Source organism: Chlamydomonas reinhardtii, chromosome 14, assembly GCF_000002595.2.
Source record: "Chlamydomonas reinhardtii strain CC-503 cw92 mt+ chromosome 14, whole genome shotgun sequence".
In the NCBI taxonomy this organism is placed as follows: domain Eukaryota; kingdom Viridiplantae; phylum Chlorophyta; class Chlorophyceae; order Chlamydomonadales; family Chlamydomonadaceae; genus Chlamydomonas; species Chlamydomonas reinhardtii.
This window is the reverse complement of record NC_057017.1, coordinates 2,104,856-2,122,515: the sequence shown is the minus strand read 5'-3', so window position 1 is coordinate 2,122,515 and position 17,660 is coordinate 2,104,856. Positions and strand designations below refer to the sequence as shown.

General features: G+C 66.8%; 1 protein-coding gene across 1 annotated transcript; it reads left to right on the top strand.

Annotated features, from left to right (window-relative positions):
• Positions 1-9,450: 9,450 nt before the first annotated feature.
• CHLRE_14g622270v5 (uncharacterized protein) lies at positions 9,451-12,387 on the top strand. Its single transcript, XM_043070211.1, has 4 exons — positions 9,451-10,872; positions 10,983-11,350; positions 11,616-11,709; positions 11,851-12,387. Exons 1-4 carry the CDS (start codon positions 9,516-9,518, stop codon positions 11,928-11,930), a joined length of 1,899 nt encoding a protein of 632 aa, XP_042916884.1. The 5' UTR covers positions 9,451-9,515; the 3' UTR covers positions 11,931-12,387.
• Positions 12,388-17,660: the final 5,273 nt, after the last annotated feature.

Here is a 17,660-nt window from a genome sequence, read left to right as displayed (position 1 = left end):
GCTGACAGTGAATGTCAACGGCCTGGGCTCGCCGTTCAAGGCGCGGGCGCTGGTCTCGCACCTACAGCAAGTTGGGGCGGAAGTGGCGATGGTGCAGGAGACCCACGCTACTGACACGACGGTGCTGGAGTCTTGCCTTCGTGCCGCGCAGGGGGCATGCCTTCCGTGGCGCCACTGCCTTGCTGCCAGCCCGGCAGCGTCGCCCCGCTCCTGTGGGACGGCTATCCTGGCGCGGAGTCGGCTGTCCCTTCCAGGCTGCGTACTGCAGCCGCCGTCAACGGATGCGGCGGGCCGTGTGGTATGTTGGGATTGGGATGTGGGTCACCTGCGCCTGCGTTTCGTGTGTGTGTATGCGCCCACGGCCGTGGCGGACAAGCGGGGTTTGGGCCGCGCATGCTGCGCTGGATCCGCCTGATCACTGCCAACGGCTCTGCCCGCGTGTGTGTGAACGGGATGCTCTCTGACGCCTTCCCAGTGCTGAACGGCTTGCCGCAGGGCAGCACCGCCTCACCACCCCTGTGGGTCATCCAGATGCAGCCACTGACGTCCTATCTGCGGCGGCAGGTGGAGCAAGGGGCACTGCGCACGCCCCTGTTACCCAGCGGCGAGCAGGCGCCACCGGCTGCCCACCACGCTGACGACACGACCCTCACGGCGCGCGACCCGGCGGTGGACGGGCCGGTCCTGATGGCGGCGGTACAGCTGTTCTGCCGCGCGTCCAACGCCCGTGTCCATCCGGACAAGAGCAAGGCCATGGGCCTTGGCAGGTTTGCGCACCTGACGGGCCCTTGCCCACACACGGGGGTGCCGTTTACCACTGGCGCCGTGACGCACCTGGGTGTGCCCCTGTCGTGGGACTCGGACGCGGCTGCAGCTGACTTGTACACCCGGCGGGCTCGCGGCATGGCGTTTGTGGCGCGTCTGTGGGCTGCCCTGTCTCTGACTCTGGTTGGCCGTGTGCACATTGCGAAGCAGGTGCTGGCGGCGAAGCTGGCCTACCACTTCAGCTTCCTCAACCCGTCGCCTGCGCAGCTGAAGGAACTCACCGACCTGGTGGAACACTTTGCTGCGCGCTCCATGCACGCTGAGGACGCCAGCCTGGTGTCGCACGGGAACCCGCTCCTGCTGCCAAAGCGGGAAACGGCCTGTCTGCCGTACAAGGATGGGGGTGTCAACCACGTCGACCTGCCTGCGTTCCTGTCTGCCCTGCAAGCTAAGACCTTCGCCCTGCTTGCCCAGCCAGGCCGGCAACCCTGGAAGACGCTCACCCGGGCGCTGCTTACTCATGTGCGCCCGGACTCCGCCACCACGTGGGCGTGGGTGTACAGCGACGCGCCGACGCCAGCGGGGCTGCCTGCCCGGCTGGCGGCCGCGGTCGGCCACGTGCGGAGCGCGGGCGTGGAACAGCATCCGCCGCAGCCAGCCACTCAGCCGCCAGCGGCGCCGCCACAGTGGCGGGTTAGCCTGGACCAGCTGTGGGTGGCTAACGCTGCGGGGGCTGTGTCCTACGTCCACTACACGGGGCGGCTCTTGGAGCCTGGGCCTGGCGTGCTGCCCCCGGCGGTGGATGGGGCGTGGCAGCCTGCCTGTGTGCTGCAGCATCGCAAGCCGCGGCACCTGTGGACCTTTGAAGAGCGGGCGGCGTACGATGCCGCATCACCAGGGGACCGGGCGGGGGCGTGGCCTCGGGCGCCGTACTTCCTGGCGCCGGAGGCTGGGGTGGTGGTGCACCCGGAGCACTGCCGGATTGCGGGTGTCAGCTTGGCGGACTACACGGTGCGGGACGTGCGGCGGGCCATCACCGCGGCCAACCCGGCCGCACCTCCGGCTCCGGCCCGCCCCGCAGCCATGCCGTGCCCGGCGCCAACACAGCAGGCGGGGGATTCGGGGCCCCAGCCGGCGGCACAGTCGCGGCTGGCGGAGCGGGAGGCGGAGTGGCAGCGTGCAGCGGCGCAGCTGACCACCACGGCGGCGCAGCATTTCCACAATAACCCGGTGGCTCTGGACCCCTGGCTTCACCGCACCTCTGCGGCAGCCGGGCTGCAGAACACGCCGGCGAGAGAACTGCAGTCGTATGCGTCCCCGTCCCAGCAGTCGGGTGAGGGGCCGCGGCGGTCCGCGCGGCTGCAGGAGCAGGCGGCGGGAGGGGCGGGACCTAGCACTGGGCCTGCCACGGCGGCGGCGGCAGCAGCGGCGGCGGTGGAGGGCGACCCTCGCATGCCGCCCCCGGATGCGTCCCTTCTGCGGGGTACGTGGCGGAGGCTGTGGGACAGCCACGCCAGTCGGGGGGCAAAGGTGCTGGTGTACCGGCTGCAACATGCTTACCTGCCTTGCGGGCTGTACAGGGCGGGCAAGGGCATTCGGCCACGGGTGACCACGGGGTGCGGGGGGTTGGGGGCGCACTGTCCTCACCCCGCCTGCGGGCCACCTGGCCCGCGGGCGTGGGCCAGCCTAACGCACATCTTCCTGGAGTGTCCAGCTTATGCGCAGGCGAGGACGTGGCTGCAGCAGCTGTGGGCCTGCGTTGCGCCCCAGGCAGCGGCGCCGCCAGTGACGGACGTGGGCTTCATGCTGGGGGACCGCATGGGTATGTGGGCCTCAGGCCCGCGGGGGGCGGGCGCGCTGCTGTGGAGCACTTTGCGGGCCACCTTCTTGTACGCCGTCTGGTGTGCGTACTGGTCCCGCGAGCCTGCTAAGCAGACGTCGGAGCATGTGGTTCGGGAGGTGGTCAGCGAGCTGCGCAGGGTGATGCAGCTGCGTTTCACTGCCGCCACGCTAACCCCTGAAACCCTGTCGGCTCTGCCCACTCAGCTTCTCACCGCACAGCTCAAGGCGGCTAAGCTGGAGCACTTTGTTGCCATCTGGTCGGCGGGTGGCGCGCTTTGTGAAGTGGAGGAGGTTCAGGGTGGGTCACCGAAGTTGAACTTGCGGCTGACGCTTGCATCACCTGTGCAGGCCCCCTAGGTTTCCTTTTGGGCGGCGTTTCTTTCCAGGCGCTGGCGTGGCGTATTATCGTCATCAGCTTATCTGGCGCCCATGTGTTTTAGCTCTGGCTGGCGTCGCAGCGCCTGGGCGGCTGTGGGCCTTCCTGCTCAGCGCGTCTTGCAGCGGGCTGGAGCCCGCTTAGTCAGCGCCACATCTGGCCCGTTTAGTTTTCTGCTTGTGTCTCCTCTGCCGGTTCTCCTGGGGTGTTGCTTAAGCAACCGACTTGTGGGGGTGGGGTGGGTTTGGGCGGGGCGAGTGCGTAGTGCTGGTGTTTCTTTTTCTGGCGCGCGGTGGTGGTGGTTCTTGCGGTTAGGCTGTGGTGTAGTTTGGTGCTTGGGTTAGGTCTGGCGGTGTTTTTGTGCAACCCCTCCCGGGGGGCGGGGGGGCCAGCCTCCTGCTCTGTCTGCCGGGTCGGGGTGGGGTGGGGTGGGATGGTTGGGGGTGGTTGGTGGCGGTTTTCGAGGTGTTTGCTTTCTGTTTTCTTCTCTTTTCTTCTCTTCTTGCCCTGTCAGGGTTCTGGTCTCGGGGACCAGGCTGTTTTCAGGCAGCAGGGGGGCAGCGCGTCTGCCCCTGTTCAACCTTGTAAGGATGATTCCTCAAAAAAAGCCTGCTTTCTTTGCCGGGCTGCATACCCACCTGGCCTCGGACAGGGTGCTTGTTGTCGGTGGGGACTGGAACTGTGTCACCGATGCCAGTCAGGAGGCGGCCCCTAGCCCATCACGTGCTGCAGGTGCCCCGCAACTTGCCAGCCTCCTCGCCCAGTTCAGTCTGGTGGACCCTTGGGCGAGCAAGCGTGGCGGCGCCAAGGGCTACACGCATCCGGCCACGCCCAAGCCGGCCTCTCCCGCACGCCTGGATCGGTGGTATGTCAGTTCCACCGCGGCGCCGTGGGTGCTGGATGTCGCACGCACGTATGGGGCGCCTGGGGACCACAACGGTGTGCTGCTCACCCTGTCCTTGCCCGACCTGCCACATGCGCACCGGGAGCAGTGGCGCTTCCCCACATACCTGCTGTTTCACCCCTCGCTGCGTCTGGAGCTCGAGCAGCGCTTGGAGGCGCACGTTGCCGCAAATCCTGTGACCAGTACAGGTGACGGCGCTTGCACGCAATGGGAGGCGGACAAGTTCTTCTTGCGGGAGGCCGCCACCAGCATCCACCGTCGGCATGCACGCCAGACCCGGGACGGGCTGCATGGCGTGGTGCTGGCCGCAGACGCGGCCGCTGCCCTGGCCGACCGGCCGGGAGCCAGCGCCGCGCAGCGTCAGGCTGCGGCCATGGCCAACTTGGCGGTGCGGGAGGAGCGGGCAGCTGCCGCAGCGGCCAGCCACAATGCCCGCGCTGCACTGATGAAGGAGCATGGGGAGCGGGGCACTCGCTGGTTCCATCGGCAGGTTGACGAGCCAGCAGCCGGCGCGCAGGAGCCCATCACGCACTTGAAGGTGCCGGGGCAACCGGCGCCTGTGGCGCTCACGGGGCCGGGCACGCGCAACACTGTCTCCGCAGCCGCTGCAGCCATGTACAGCAGCACCAGCCCCACCGGCCTGTTCCGCGTGCAGCCGGTCTGTACGGCGTCGCAGCAACAGCTTCTGGCGGCCATTGACCGCAAGGTTCCGGCGGATCTGCAGGCCGCCGCAGAGGGGTCCGGTGACGGCGCCCTCAGTGATGCCGAGCTGATGGCAGCGCTGGCTGGCTCCGCCAATGGTAAAGCGCCTGGGTCGGACGGGGTCCCGTACGAGGTGTACAAGGTTTTTTGGGCGCTGCTGGGTTCGCGCTTGTGTGCTGCTGCTGCCGCTGCCTTTGCTGCCGCTGCAGACGCCCACGATGGCGGTGAAATGGCGGCGGCGCTGCCCGCCTCCTGGCGGGAGGGCATCATCACCCTCATCTACAAGGGCAAAAGCCTGGACCGCGCCGAGCTGGCGTCCTACCGGCCCATCACGCTGCTCAACTGCGACTTCAAGATGGTGTCCAAGGCCGTCAGCGCCCGCCTGCAGCCCGCCCTGGATGCAGTTGTGGATGAGCTGCAGACCGCGTTCATCACCGGCCGCTGGATTGGAGACAACGCGCTGTACCTCCAAGGCCTGATCGAATGGATGCGCCTGGACGTGGGCGCGGACGGCACGCCACGGCAGGGTGGAGCGCTGTACTTCTTGGACATTGAAAAGGCGTATGACCGGGTGCACCGGCAGTGGCTGTATGCGTCCGCGGAGGGACTTGGGTTTGGGCCGCGCATGCTGCGCTGGATCCGCCTGCTCACTGCCAACGGCTCTGCCCGCGTGTGTGTGAACGGGATGCTCTCTGACGCCTTCCCAGTGCTGAACGGCTTGCCGCAGGGCAGCACTGCCTCACCACCCCTGTGGGTCATCCAGATGCAGCCACTGACGTCCTTTCTGCGGCGGCAGGTGGAGCAAGGGGCACTGCGCACGCCCCTGTTACCCAGCGGCGAGCAGGCGCCGCCTGCTGCCCACCACGCTGACGACACGACCCTCACGGCGCGCGACCCGGCGGTGGACGGGCCGGTCCTGATGGCGGCAGTACAGCTGTTCTGCCGCGCGTCCAACGCCCGTGTCCATCCGGACAAGAGCAAGGCCATGGGCCTTGGCAGGTTTGCGCACCTGACGGGCCCTTGCCCACACACGGGGGTGCCGTTTACCACTGGCGCCGTGACGCACCTGGGTGTGCCCCTGTCGTGGGACTCGGATGCGGCTGCAGCTTTTTTTGAGGAATCATCCTTACAAGGTTGAACAGGGGCAGACGCGCTGCCCCCCTGCTGCCTGAAAGCAGCCTGGTCCCCGAGACCAGAACCCTGACAGGGCAAGAAGAGAAGAAAAGAGAAGAGAACAGAAAGCAAACACCTCGAAAACCGCCACCCAACCACCCCCATCCATCCCACCACACCCCACCCCGACCCGGCAGACAGAGCAGGAGGCTGGCCCCCCCGCCCCCCGGGAGGGGTTGCACAAAAACACCGCCAGACCTAACCCAAGCACCCACCTACACCACAGCCTAACCGCAAGAACCACCACCACCACGCGCCAGAAAAGAAAACACCAGCGCTACGCACTCGCCCCGCCCAAACCCACCCCACCCCCACAAGTCGGTTGCTTAAGCAACACCTCAGGAGAACCGGCAGAGGAGACACAAGCAGAAAACTAAACGGGCCAGATGTGGCGCTGACTAAGCGGGCTCCAGCCCGCTGCAAGACGCGCTGTGCAGGAAGGCCCACAGCCGCCCAGGCGCTGCCACTCCAGCCAGAGCACATAGTACTCATGGGCGCCAGACAAGCTGATGACGATAAACCGCCACGCCAGCGCCTGGAAAGAAACCGCCGCCCAAAAGGAAATCTAGGGGGCCTGCACAGGTGATGCAAGCGTCAGCCGCAAGTTCAACTTCGGTGACCCACCCTGAACCTCCTCCACTTCACAGAACGTGCCACCCGTCGTCCAGATGGCAACAAAGTGCTCCAGCTTGGCCGCCTTGAGCTGTGCGGTGAGAAGAACCGGGTGCGCGGCTGACTTGTACACCCGGCGGGCTCGCGGCATGGCGTTTGTGGCGCGTCTGTGGGCTGCCCTGTCTCTGACTCTGGTTGGCCGTGTGCACATTGCGAAGCAGGTGCTGGCGGCGAAGCTGGCCTACCACTTCAGCTTCCTCAACCCGTCACCTGCGCAGCTGAAGGAACTCACCGACCTGGTGGACCACTTTGCTGCGCGCTCCATGCACGCTGAGGACGCCAGCCTGGTGTCGCACGGGAACCCGCTCCTGCTGCCAAAGCGGGAAACGGCATGTCTGCCATACAAGGACGGGGGTGTCAACCACGTCGACCTGCCTGCGTTCCTGTCTGCCCTGCAAGCTAAGACTTTCGCCCTCCTTGCCCAGCCAGGCCTGCAACCCTGGAAGATGCTCACCCGGGCGCTGCTTACCCATGTGCGATCAGACTCCGCCACCACGTGGGCGTGGGTGTACAGCGACGCGCCGGCGCCAGCGGGGCTGCCTGCCCGGCTGGCGGCCGCGGTCGGCCACGTGCGGAGGACGGGTGTTTTTTGTTTTTTTGAGGAATCATCCTTACAAGGTTGACCAGGGGCAGACGCGCTGCCCCCCTGCTGCCTGAAAGCAGCCTGGTCCCTGAGACCAGAACCCTGACAGGGCAAGAAAAGAAGAAAAGAGAAGAAAACAGAAAGCAAACACCTCGAAAACCGCCACCAAACACCCCCATCCATCCCACCCCAGTCCACCCCGACCCGGCAGACAGAGCAGGAGGCTGGCCCCCCCGCCCCCCGGGAGGGGTTGCACAAAAACACCGCCAGACCTAACCCAAGCACCAAACTACACCACAGCCTAACCGCAAGAACCACCACCACCGCGTGCCAGAAAAGAAAACACCAGCGCCACGCACTCGCGCCGCCCAAACCCACCCCACCCCCACAAGTCGGTTGCTTAAGCAACACCCCATGAGAACCGGCAGAGGAGACACAAGCAGAAAACTAAACGGGCCAGATGTGGCGCTGACCAAGCGGGCTCCAGCCCGCTGCAAGACGCGCTGTGCAGGAAGGCCCACAGCCGCCCAGGCGCTGCGACACCAGCCAGAGCTAAAACACATGGGCGCCTGATCAGCTGATGACGATAATACGCCACGCCAGCGCCTGGAAAGAAGCGCCGCCCAAAAGGAAACCTAGGGGGCCTGCACAGGTGATGCAAGCGTCAGCCGTAAGTTCAACTTCGGTGACCCACCCTGAACCTCCTCCACTTCACAAAGCGCGCCACCTGCCGACCAGATGGCAACAAAGTTTTTTTTTTGAGGAATCATCCTTACAAGGTTGAACAGGGGCAGACGCGCTGCCCCCCTGCTGCCTGAAAGCAGCCTGGTCCCCGAGACCAGAACCCTGACAGGGCAAGAAGAGAAGAAAAGAGAAGAAAACAGAAAGCAAACACCTCGAAAACCGCCACCAACCACCCCCATCCATCCCACCCCACCCCACCCCGACCCGGCAGACAGAGCAGGAGGCTGGCCCCCCCGCCCCCCGGGAGGGGTTGCACAAAAACACCGCCAGACCTAACCCAAGCACCAAACTACACCACAGCCTAACCGCAAGAACCACCACCACCGCGCGCCAGCAAAGAAAACACCAGCGCTACGCACTCGCCCCGCCCAAACCCACCCCACCCCCACAAGTCGGTTGCTTAAGCAACACCCCAGGAGAACCGGCAGAGGAGACACAAGCAGAAAACTAAACGGGCCAGATGTGGCGCTGACTAAGCGGGCTCCAGTCCGCTGCAAGACGCGCTGTGCAGGAAGTCCCACAGCCGCCCAGGCGCTGTGACGCCAGCCAGAGCTAGTACTCATGGGCGCCAGACAAGCTGATGACGATAATACGCCACGCCAGCGCCTGGAAAGAAATGCCGCCCAGAAGGAGATCTAGGGGGCCTGCACAGGTGATGCAAGCGTCAGCCGCAAGTTCAACTTCGGTGACCCACCCTGAACCTCCTCCACTTCACAAAGCGCGCCACCCGCCGTCCAGATGGCAACAAAATGCTCCAGCTTAGCCGCCTTGAGCTGTGCGGTGAGAAGCTGAGTGGGCAGAGCCGACAGGGTTTCAGGGGTTAGCGTGGCGGCAGTGAAACGCAGCCGCATCACCCTGCGCAGCTCGCTGACCACCTCCCGAACCACATGCTCCGACGTCTGCTTAGCAGGCTCGCGGGACCAGTACGCACACCAGACGGCGTACAAGAAGGTGGCCCGCAAAGTGCTCCACAGCAGTGCGCCCGCCCCCCGCGGGCCTGAGGCCCACATACCCATGCGGTCCCCCAGCATGAAGCCCGCGTCCGTCACTGGCGGCGCCGCTGCCTGGGGCGCAACACAGGCCCACAGCTGCTGCAGCCACGTCCTCGCCTGCGCATAAGCTGGACACTCCAGGAAGATGTGCGTCAGGCTGGCCCACGCCCGCGGGCCAGGTGGCCCGCAGGCGGGGTGAGGACAGTGCGCCCCCAACCCCCCGCACCCCGTGGTCACCCGTGGACGAATTCCCTTGCCCGCCCTGTACAGCCCGCAAGGCAGGTAAGCATGTTGCAGCCGGTACACAAGTACCTTTGCCCCCCGACTGGCGTGGCTGTCCCACAGCCTCCGCCGCGTACCCCGCAGAAGGGACGCATCAGGGGGCGGCATGCGAGGGTCGCCCTCCACTGCCGCCGCTGCTGCCGCCGCCGCCGTGGCAGGCCCCGTGCTAGGCCCCGCCCCGCCCGCCGCCTGCTCCTGCAGCCGCGCGGACCGCCGCGGCCCCTCACCTGACTGCCGGGACGGGGACGCATACGACTGCAGTTCTCTCGCTGGCGTGTTCTGCAGCCCGGCTGCCGCAGAGGTGCGGTGGAGCCAGGGGTCCAGAGCCACCGGGTTATTGTGGAAGTGCTGCGCCGCCGTGGTGGTCAGTTGCCCTTTTTTTTTGGGGTCAGGCTCGTCTTCGTGCCCTTGTTGCCTGGTGCCTGGCTGCCTGGCGCCCTCCCTGCTGTGATGCCCTGTGAGTGCTGATCTTGGGCAGCTATGCAGTTGCTGGGTTATCCTGGTCGGTTCCGCCTGGTGTCTCAGCGCAGCCAAGCCACCAGGGGCCAACACCAGCCATACAGCACACCCGCACACGGCGCGGCCACAGCAGCACATGCCGTGCCGTGTGGGGGGCCTGCGTTTGGGCATCACCGCCCACTGCCAGACTTGGCAGCGGACCGCACCCCTGCAGGTGGGGGCAACACTGCCAGCCCGTTCTTCAGCCCCGGGCTGCAGCTCCACCTTGCCCTGTCCACGCATAGCCTGGCGCACGGCGTGCAGGACCTGACGACGCAGCCTCAGGGCCCCAGCCTGCCTACTTACCCAGTCCTTCTGGTGGGTGCCACCACGGGGCTCCCAGAGGGCGAGCAGCTGTCCTCAGCCGGCGTCCGGGAAGTGACCAGTGCTGCCCTGTCAGTGCTGGACACCATGTGCCGGCAGGGCACCCAGCCGCAGCTCTTGCAGGGCCACTCTCTGCACAGCACAGGCCACCCCTCCCGCACGTTTGCGGGGCTGGCCTTCAGCCGGCGCGCGACCAGCGCCAGCAAAGCAGCCTTCACAGCGGAGCTCCTGCGCAAGTCGCCGCTGGCGGTACCGCTCCAGCGCGGTCAGGCTGTCCTCACGGTTCACGTGCCAGTGGACACCCGGCCCATCATTCCGGGCACCTACACCGTCACGGTCAAGATGGTAGGGGGCCCTGTGTGGGGGGGGGCTTTCCGCGGTCGCACCGATTTGGTGCTGCAGGCAGGTGGCTATCCCACCACCTCAGACACCTCTAACCTGGCGTGTGCTTTTGTGGTCTCAGAGCAGTGCGCCAAATCGGTGGGCCCCAAGGGGGAGCCCCAGGCCCCCGCAGGCCAGGGCATCACCAACCACATCTTTGCCTGTGTGCGGGGCCCAGTCTGGGACCCGCAGCTCTCTCACCTGCACTGTGCCAAGTTTGAGATGCCCGGTGAGGAGCCCATGCAGGTGGAGGTCCGTGGCGCCCCCCAGGCGGCTGGGGCGGCCACGACAGCTGCGGCAGGCAGCCCTGCTCCGGCTGCAGCCAGGGTCGCCGACCTGGGTGGCAACACCTTGGGTGTGGCGAGGCCTGCGGCTGCCATGGCGACCGCAGCGGACATCGTTGACCACGTGGGGGACGTGCAGATGCAGGAGGCGGCGGGTTTGGGTGACGTGGCGGCTGCAGCTGGTGGCGCCAGCGGGCCACACAGCGGGGCCCCGCCCCCGCTGCCAGTTCTGGTGGCGGGGGGAAGCAACCGTTCTGCTGCGGCTGCCCTGCGGGCCGCGCTGCAGCAGCAGCCCTCTTCACAGCAGCGGGTGACAGCGGGAGGGCTTAGCAGGGTCCAGCCGGCGGCAGGCGTGGGGGGGCCGCCGGCGGCCAGGCCTCGCCCTGCCGGTGCTGGGCCGACTGGCGTGCAGCAGCAGCACAGTGGCGCTCCCGCGCCACGGCCGCCCTTGGATCAGCAGGCAGCCGCTGGGCAGGATCAGGAGCAGACCGCTGTGATGCAGCGATACTTGGCCGAGCTGGCGGACCTCTCCAGCGGCAACGGCGGTTACAGCAACAGCAACAGCAGCAGCAGCAGCTGCAGCGCCAGGGGCAGTCGCCCAGGCCCCGGACCGGCTCCCAGGTTGTGGTCCTGGCCACGCTCGGGGGGCAGGACGGGGCGGGCGGTGGCCCTGGCGTGGCGGCGTCACGGCGTGGGCAACGTGTTGACATAGTTGACCACGTGGGGGACGTGCAGATGCAGGAGGCGGCGGGTGTGGGTGACGCAGGGGCTGCCGCTGGTGGCGCCAGCGGACCACCCGCCGTGGCCTCACCCTCGCTGCCACATCTGGTGAGTGACGGACGCGGGCTTCATGCTGGGGGACCGCATGGGTATGTGGGCCTCAGGCCCGCGGGGGGCGGGCGCGCTGCTGTGGAGCACTTTGCGGGCCACCTTCTTGTACGCCGTCTGGTGTGCATACTGGTCCCGCGAGCCTGCTAAACAGACGTCGGAGCATGTGGTTCGGGAGGTGGTCAGCGAGCTGCGCAGGGTGATGCAGCTGCGTTTCACTGCCGCCACGCTAACCCCTGAAACCCTGTCGGCTCTGCCCACTCAGCTTCTCACCGCACAGCTCAAGGCGGCTAAGCTGGAGCACTTTGTTGCCATCTGGTCGGCGGGTGGCGCGCTTTGTGAAGTGGAGGAGGTTCAGGGTGGGTCACCGAAGTTGAACTTGCGGCTGACGCTTGCATCACCTGTGCAGGCCCCCTAGGTTTCCTTTTGGGCGGCGTTTCGTTCCAGGCGCTGGCGTGGCGTTTATCGTCATCAGCTTATCTGGCGCCCATGTGTTTTAGCTCTGGCTGGCGTCGCAGCGCCTGGGCGGCTGTGGGACTTCCTGCACAGCGCGTCTTGCAGCGGGCTGGAGCCCGCCTAGTCAGCGCCACATCTGGCCCGTTTAGTTTTCTGCTTGTGTCTCCTCTGCCGGTTCTCCTGGGGTGTTGCTTAAGCAACCGACTTGTGGGGGTGGGGTGGGTTTGGGCGGGGCGAGTGCGTAGCGCTGGTGTTTCCTCTTCTGGCGCGCGGTGGTGGTGGTGCTTGCGGTTAGGCTGTGGTGTAGGCTGGTGCTTGGGTTAGGTCTGGCGGTGTTTTTGTGCAACCCCTCCCGGGGGGCGGGGGGGCCAGCCTTCTGCTCTGTCTGCCGGGTCGGGGTGGGGTGTGGTGGGATGGATGGGGGTGTTTGGTGGCGGTTCTCGAGGTGTTTGCTTTCTGTTTTTCTTCTCTTTTCTTCTCTTCTTGCCCTGTCAGGGTTCTGGTCTCGGGGACCAGGCTGCTTTCGGGCAGTAGGGGGGCAGCGCGTCTGCCCCTGTTCAACCTTGTAAGGATGATTCCTCAAAAAAAAAAAAACTTATCTGGCGCCCATGTGTTTTAGCTCTGGCTGGCGTCACAGCGCCTGGGCGGCTGTGGGCCTTCCTGCACAGCGCGTCTTGCAGCGGGCTGGAGCCCGCTTACTCAGCGCCACATCTGGCCCGTTTAGTCTTCTGCTTGTGTCTCCTCTGCCGGTTCTACTGGGGTGTTGCTTAAGCAACCGACTTGTGGGGGTGGGGTGGGTTTGGGCGGGGCGAGTGCGTAGCGCTGGTGTTTTCTTTGCTGGCGCGCGGTGGTGGTGGTTCTTGCGGCTAGGCTGTGGTGTAGGTTGGTGCTTGGGTTAGGTCTGGCGGTGTTTTGTTGCAACCCCTCCCGGGGGGCGGGGGGGCCAGCCTCCTGCTCTGTCTGCCGGGTCGGGGTGGGGTGGGGTGGGGTGGGATGGATGGGGGTGGTTGGTGGCGGTTTCGAGGTGTTTGCTATCTGTCTTCTTCTCTTTTCTTCTCTTCTTGCCCTGTCAGGGTTCTGGTCTCGGGGACCAGGCTGTTTTCAGGCAGCAGGGGGGCAGCGCGTCTGCCCCTGTTCAACCTTGTAAGGATGATTCCTCAAAAAAAATCTGGTGGCGGGGGGAAGCACCCGTGCTGCTGCGGCTCCCCTAAGGGCCGAGCGACAGCAGCAGCCCTCTTCACAGCAGCGGGTGGCAGCGGGAGGGCTTAGCGGGGGGCAGCCGTCTGCAGGCATGGGGGGGCCACCGGCGGTCAGGCGTCGTACTGCCTGTGCTGGGTCGGCTGGCGCGCAGCAGCAGCCCAGTGGGGCTCCCGTGCCACAGCCGCCCTTTGATCAGCGGGCGGCCGCCAGGCAGGCTCAGGAGCAGACCGCTGTGATGCAGCGGTACTTGGCCTACATGGCGGACCTCCATCTCCAGCAGCAACGGCGGGTACAGCAACAGCAGCAGCAGGAGCAGCAGCGCCAGGTGCAGCCGCCCAGGCCCCGGACCGGCTCCCGGTTTGAGGTCCTGGCCACGCTGGGGGGACAGGACGGGGCGGGTGATGGCGCTGCCACGGCGGCGCCCGGGCGTGGGCGACGGGTGCAACCAGCCGCGCACGCACCGCCGCCACCGCTGCGGCACCAGCCCCGCCCCAAAGGGCGCTGTGGCCCCGCCCAGCTCCCGCAGCAGAGGGCAGGGCGCTTGGGCGGCGGGCTGCCTCCCCCGCAGGACGGTGCTAGCTCGCCGCCGCGCGTGCCCACTGGGCGGCCGGCCGGGGGAAAGCAGGCTGGTGGGGGCAGCGGGTTGGGGCGCCAGGGTGGAGGAGTGGGGCGGGCAGTGCCCCAGCCGCTACCCCAGGCACGGCCGCCACTGCAAACTTCACAACCGGCGGGTGGTGGTAAGGGCAGGGACAGGGGCCTGGGCGCGCCGGCTGGGGGTTCGGCCGACACGGCTGGGCGCGCTGGTGGGGGTGCGGGCAGTGAGGCAGAGTACGGGGCCGTCTGCCTGACCCGGGACACGTGTGTTGCCATCGGCTCTGACCTCGTGACGCACCAGAACCGCTGTGCAGATGTGCAGGGGTTTGAGTGGGCGCAGCTGGGCCACGACACGCTTGGTGGCCGCCTCCTCGCCTACCTCCGTGACCAGGGCGCCACCGTACCGGACTGGGCCGTCTGCCGCGTGCCGGCCGGCCGTACCGCCGTCCTGGCACAGCTGCACGACGAGTTCACTGGCTGGTGGCGCCTATACTCAGCCCAGCCTGCAGACACGCCCCTGCCTTCCGATGTGACGGAGCAGCTGGATGACGCCGCGCAGCAGGTGCAGACGGCCTACATGGACTACGTGCTCCTAGACGCCCGCACCCTGCGGTCCGCTAAGCGTGGGCTGGCGGACCCCGGCGGGGCCAGCGGGCCCAGCCGCCGGCAACGCCAGCACCGCAGCCGCAGTACCTCCAGCCTCATGAGCCTGGGCAGCGCTCCATTGCACCCCGGCGGCGCCAGCTCAGGTGCCGCTAGCATGAGCACCAGCAGCGGCGGCGCGCCCCCCAGCCAGGGTGGCGACCGCCGCGGCAAACGCCACAGCAGCAACAGCAACCGCACCCGCCACGGCGCTGCCGTGGCCGGCGGGGGCTCATAATGCGGCCACCAGTGGGAGCGGCGAACCTTCGGCTGCTGACAGTGAATGTCAACGGCCTGGGCTCGCCGTTCAAGGCGCGGGCGCTGGTCTCGCACCTACAGCAAGTTGGGGCGGATGTGGCGATGGTGCAGGAGACCCACGCTACTGACACGACGGTGCTGGAGTCTTGCCTTCGTGCCGCGCAGGGGGCGTGCCTTCCGTGGCGCCACTGCCTCGCTGCCAGCCCGGCAGCGTCGCCCCACTCCTGTGGGACGGCTATCCTGGCGCGGAGTCGGCTGTCCCTTCCAGGCTGCGTACTGCAGCCGCCGTCAACGGATGCGGCGGGCCGTGTGGTATGTTGGGATTGGGACGTGGGTCACCTGCGCCTGCGCTTCGTGTGTGTGTATGCGCCCACGGCCGTGGCGGACAAGCCTGCTTTCTTTGCCGGGCTATTTTTTGAGGAATCATCCTTACAAGGTTGAACAGGGGCAGACGCGCTGCCCCCCTGCTGCCTGAAAGCAGCCTGGTCCCGAGACCAGAACCCTGACAGGGCAAGAAGAGAAGAAAAGAGAAGAAAACAGAAAGCAAACACCTCGAAAACCGCCACCAACCACCCCCATCCATCCCACCACACCCCACCCCGACCCGGCAGACAGAGCAGGAGGCTGGCCCCCCCGCCCCCCGGGAGGGGTTGCACAAAAACACCGCCGGACCTAACCCAAGCACCAACCTACACCACAGCCTAACCGCAAGAACCACCACCACCACGCGCCAGAAAAGAAAACACCAGCGCTACGCACTCGCCCCGCCCAAACCCACCCCACCCCCACAAGTGGGCTGCATACCCACCTGGCCTCGGACAGGGTGCTTGTTGTCGGTGGGGACTGGAACTGTGTCACCGATGCCAGTCAGGAGGCGGCCCCTAGCCCATCACGTGCTGCAGGTGCCCCGCAACTTGCCAGCCTCCTCGCCCAGTTCAGTCTGGTGGACCCTTGGGCGAGCAAGCGTGGCGGCGCCAAGGGCTACACGCATCCGGCCACGCCCAAGCCAGGGTTCTGGTCTCGGGGACCAGGCTGCTTTCAGGCAGCAGGGGGGCAGCGCGTCTGCCCCTGGTCAACCTTGTAAGGATGATTCCTCAAAAAAAAAAAGTTGCGCCGCTGCACGCTGCCACTCCGCCTCCCGCTCCGCCAGCCGCGACTGTGCCGCCGGCTGGGTCCCCGAACCCCCCGCCTGCTGAGCTGGCGCCGGGCACGGCATGGCTGCCAGCCACAATGCCCGCGCTGCACTGATGGAGGAGCATGGGGAGCGGGGCACTCGCTGGTTCCATCGGCAGGCTGACGAGCCAGCAGCCGGCGCGCAGGAGCCCATCACGCACTTGAAGGTGCCGGGGCAACCGGCGCCTGTGGCGCTCACGGGGCCAGGCACGCGCAACACTGTCTCCGCAGCCGCTGCAGCCATGTACAGCAGCACCAGCCCCACCGGCCTGTTCCGCGTGCAGCCGGTCTGTACGGCGTCGCAGCAGCAGCTTCTGGCGGCCATTGACCGCAAGGTTCCGGCGGATCTGCAGGCCGCCGTAGAGGGGTCCGGTGACGGCGCCCTCAGTGATGCAGAGCTGATGGCAGCGCTGGCTGGCTCCGCCAATGGTAAAGCGCCTGGGTCGGACGGGGTCCCGTACGAGGTGTACAAGGTTTTTTGGGCGCTGCTGGGTCCGCGCTTGTGTGCTGCTGCTGCCGCTGCCTTTGCTGCCGCTGCAGACGCCCACGATGGCGGTGAAATGGCGGCGGCGCTGCCCGCCTCCTGGCGGGAGGCCATCATCAGGATGATTCCTCAAAAAAAAAAAAATCATCACCCTCATCTACAAGGGCAAAAGCCTGGACCGCGCCGAGCTGGCGTCCTACCGGCCCATCACGCTGCTCAACTGCGACTTCAAGATGGTGTCCAAGGCCGTCAGCGCCCGCCTGCAGCCCGCCCTGGATGCAGTTGTGGATGAGCTGCAGACCGCGTTCATCACCGGCCGCTGGATTGGAGACAACGCGCTGTACCTCCAAGGCCTGATCGAATGGATGCGCCTGGACGTGGGCGCGGACGGCACGCCACGGCAGGGTGGTGCGCTGTACTTCTTGGACATAGAAAAGGCGTATGACCGGGTGCACCGGCAGTGGCTGTATGCGTCCGCGGAGGGACTTGGGTTTGGGCCGCGCATGCTGCGCTGGATCCGCCTGCTCACTGCCAACGGCTCTGCCCGCGTGTGTGTGAACGGGATGCTCTCTGACGCCTTCCCAGTGCTGAACGGCTTGCCGCAGGGCAGCACCGCCTCACCACCCCTGTGGGTCATCCAGATGCAGCCACTGACGTCCTTTCTGCGGCGGCAGGTGGAGCAAGGGGCACTGCGCACGCCCCTGTTACCCAGCGGCGAGCCGGCGCCGCCTGCTGCCCACCACGCTGACGACACGACCCTCACGGCGCGCGACCCGGCGTTGGACGGGCCGGTCCTGATGGCGGCAGTACAGCTGTTCTGCCGCGCGTCCAACGCCCGTGTCCATCCGGACAAGAGCAAGGCCATGGGCCTTGGCAGGTTTGCGCACCTGACGGGCCCTTGCCCACACACGGGGGTGCCGTTTACCACTGGCGCCGTGACGCACCTGGGTATGCCTCTGTCGTGGGACTCTGTTGCAGCTGCAGCTGACCTGTACACCCGGCGGGCTCGCGGCATGGCGTTTGTGGCGCGTCTGTGGGCTGCCCTGTCTCTGACTCTGGTTGGCCGTGTGCACATTGCGAAGCAGGTGCTGGCGGCGAAGCTGGCCTACCACTTCAGCTTCCTCAACCCGTCGCCTGCGCAGCTGAAGGAACTCACCGACCTGGTGGACCACTTTGCTGCGCGCTCCATGCACGCTGAGGACGCCAGCCTGGTGTCGCACGGGAACCCGCTCCTGCTGCCAAAGCGGGAAATGGCCTGTCTGACGTACAAGAATGGGGGTGTCAACCACGTCGACCTGCCTGCGTTCCTGTCTGCCCTGCAAGCTAAGACCTTCGCCCTCCTTGCCCAGCCAGGCCGGCAACCCTGGAAGATGCTCACCCGGGCGCTGCTTACTCATGTGCGCCCGGACTCCGCCACCACGTGGGCGTGGGTGTACAGCGACGCGCCGGCGCCAGCGGGGCTGCCTGCCCGGCTGGCGGCCGCGGTCGGCCACGTGCGGAGCG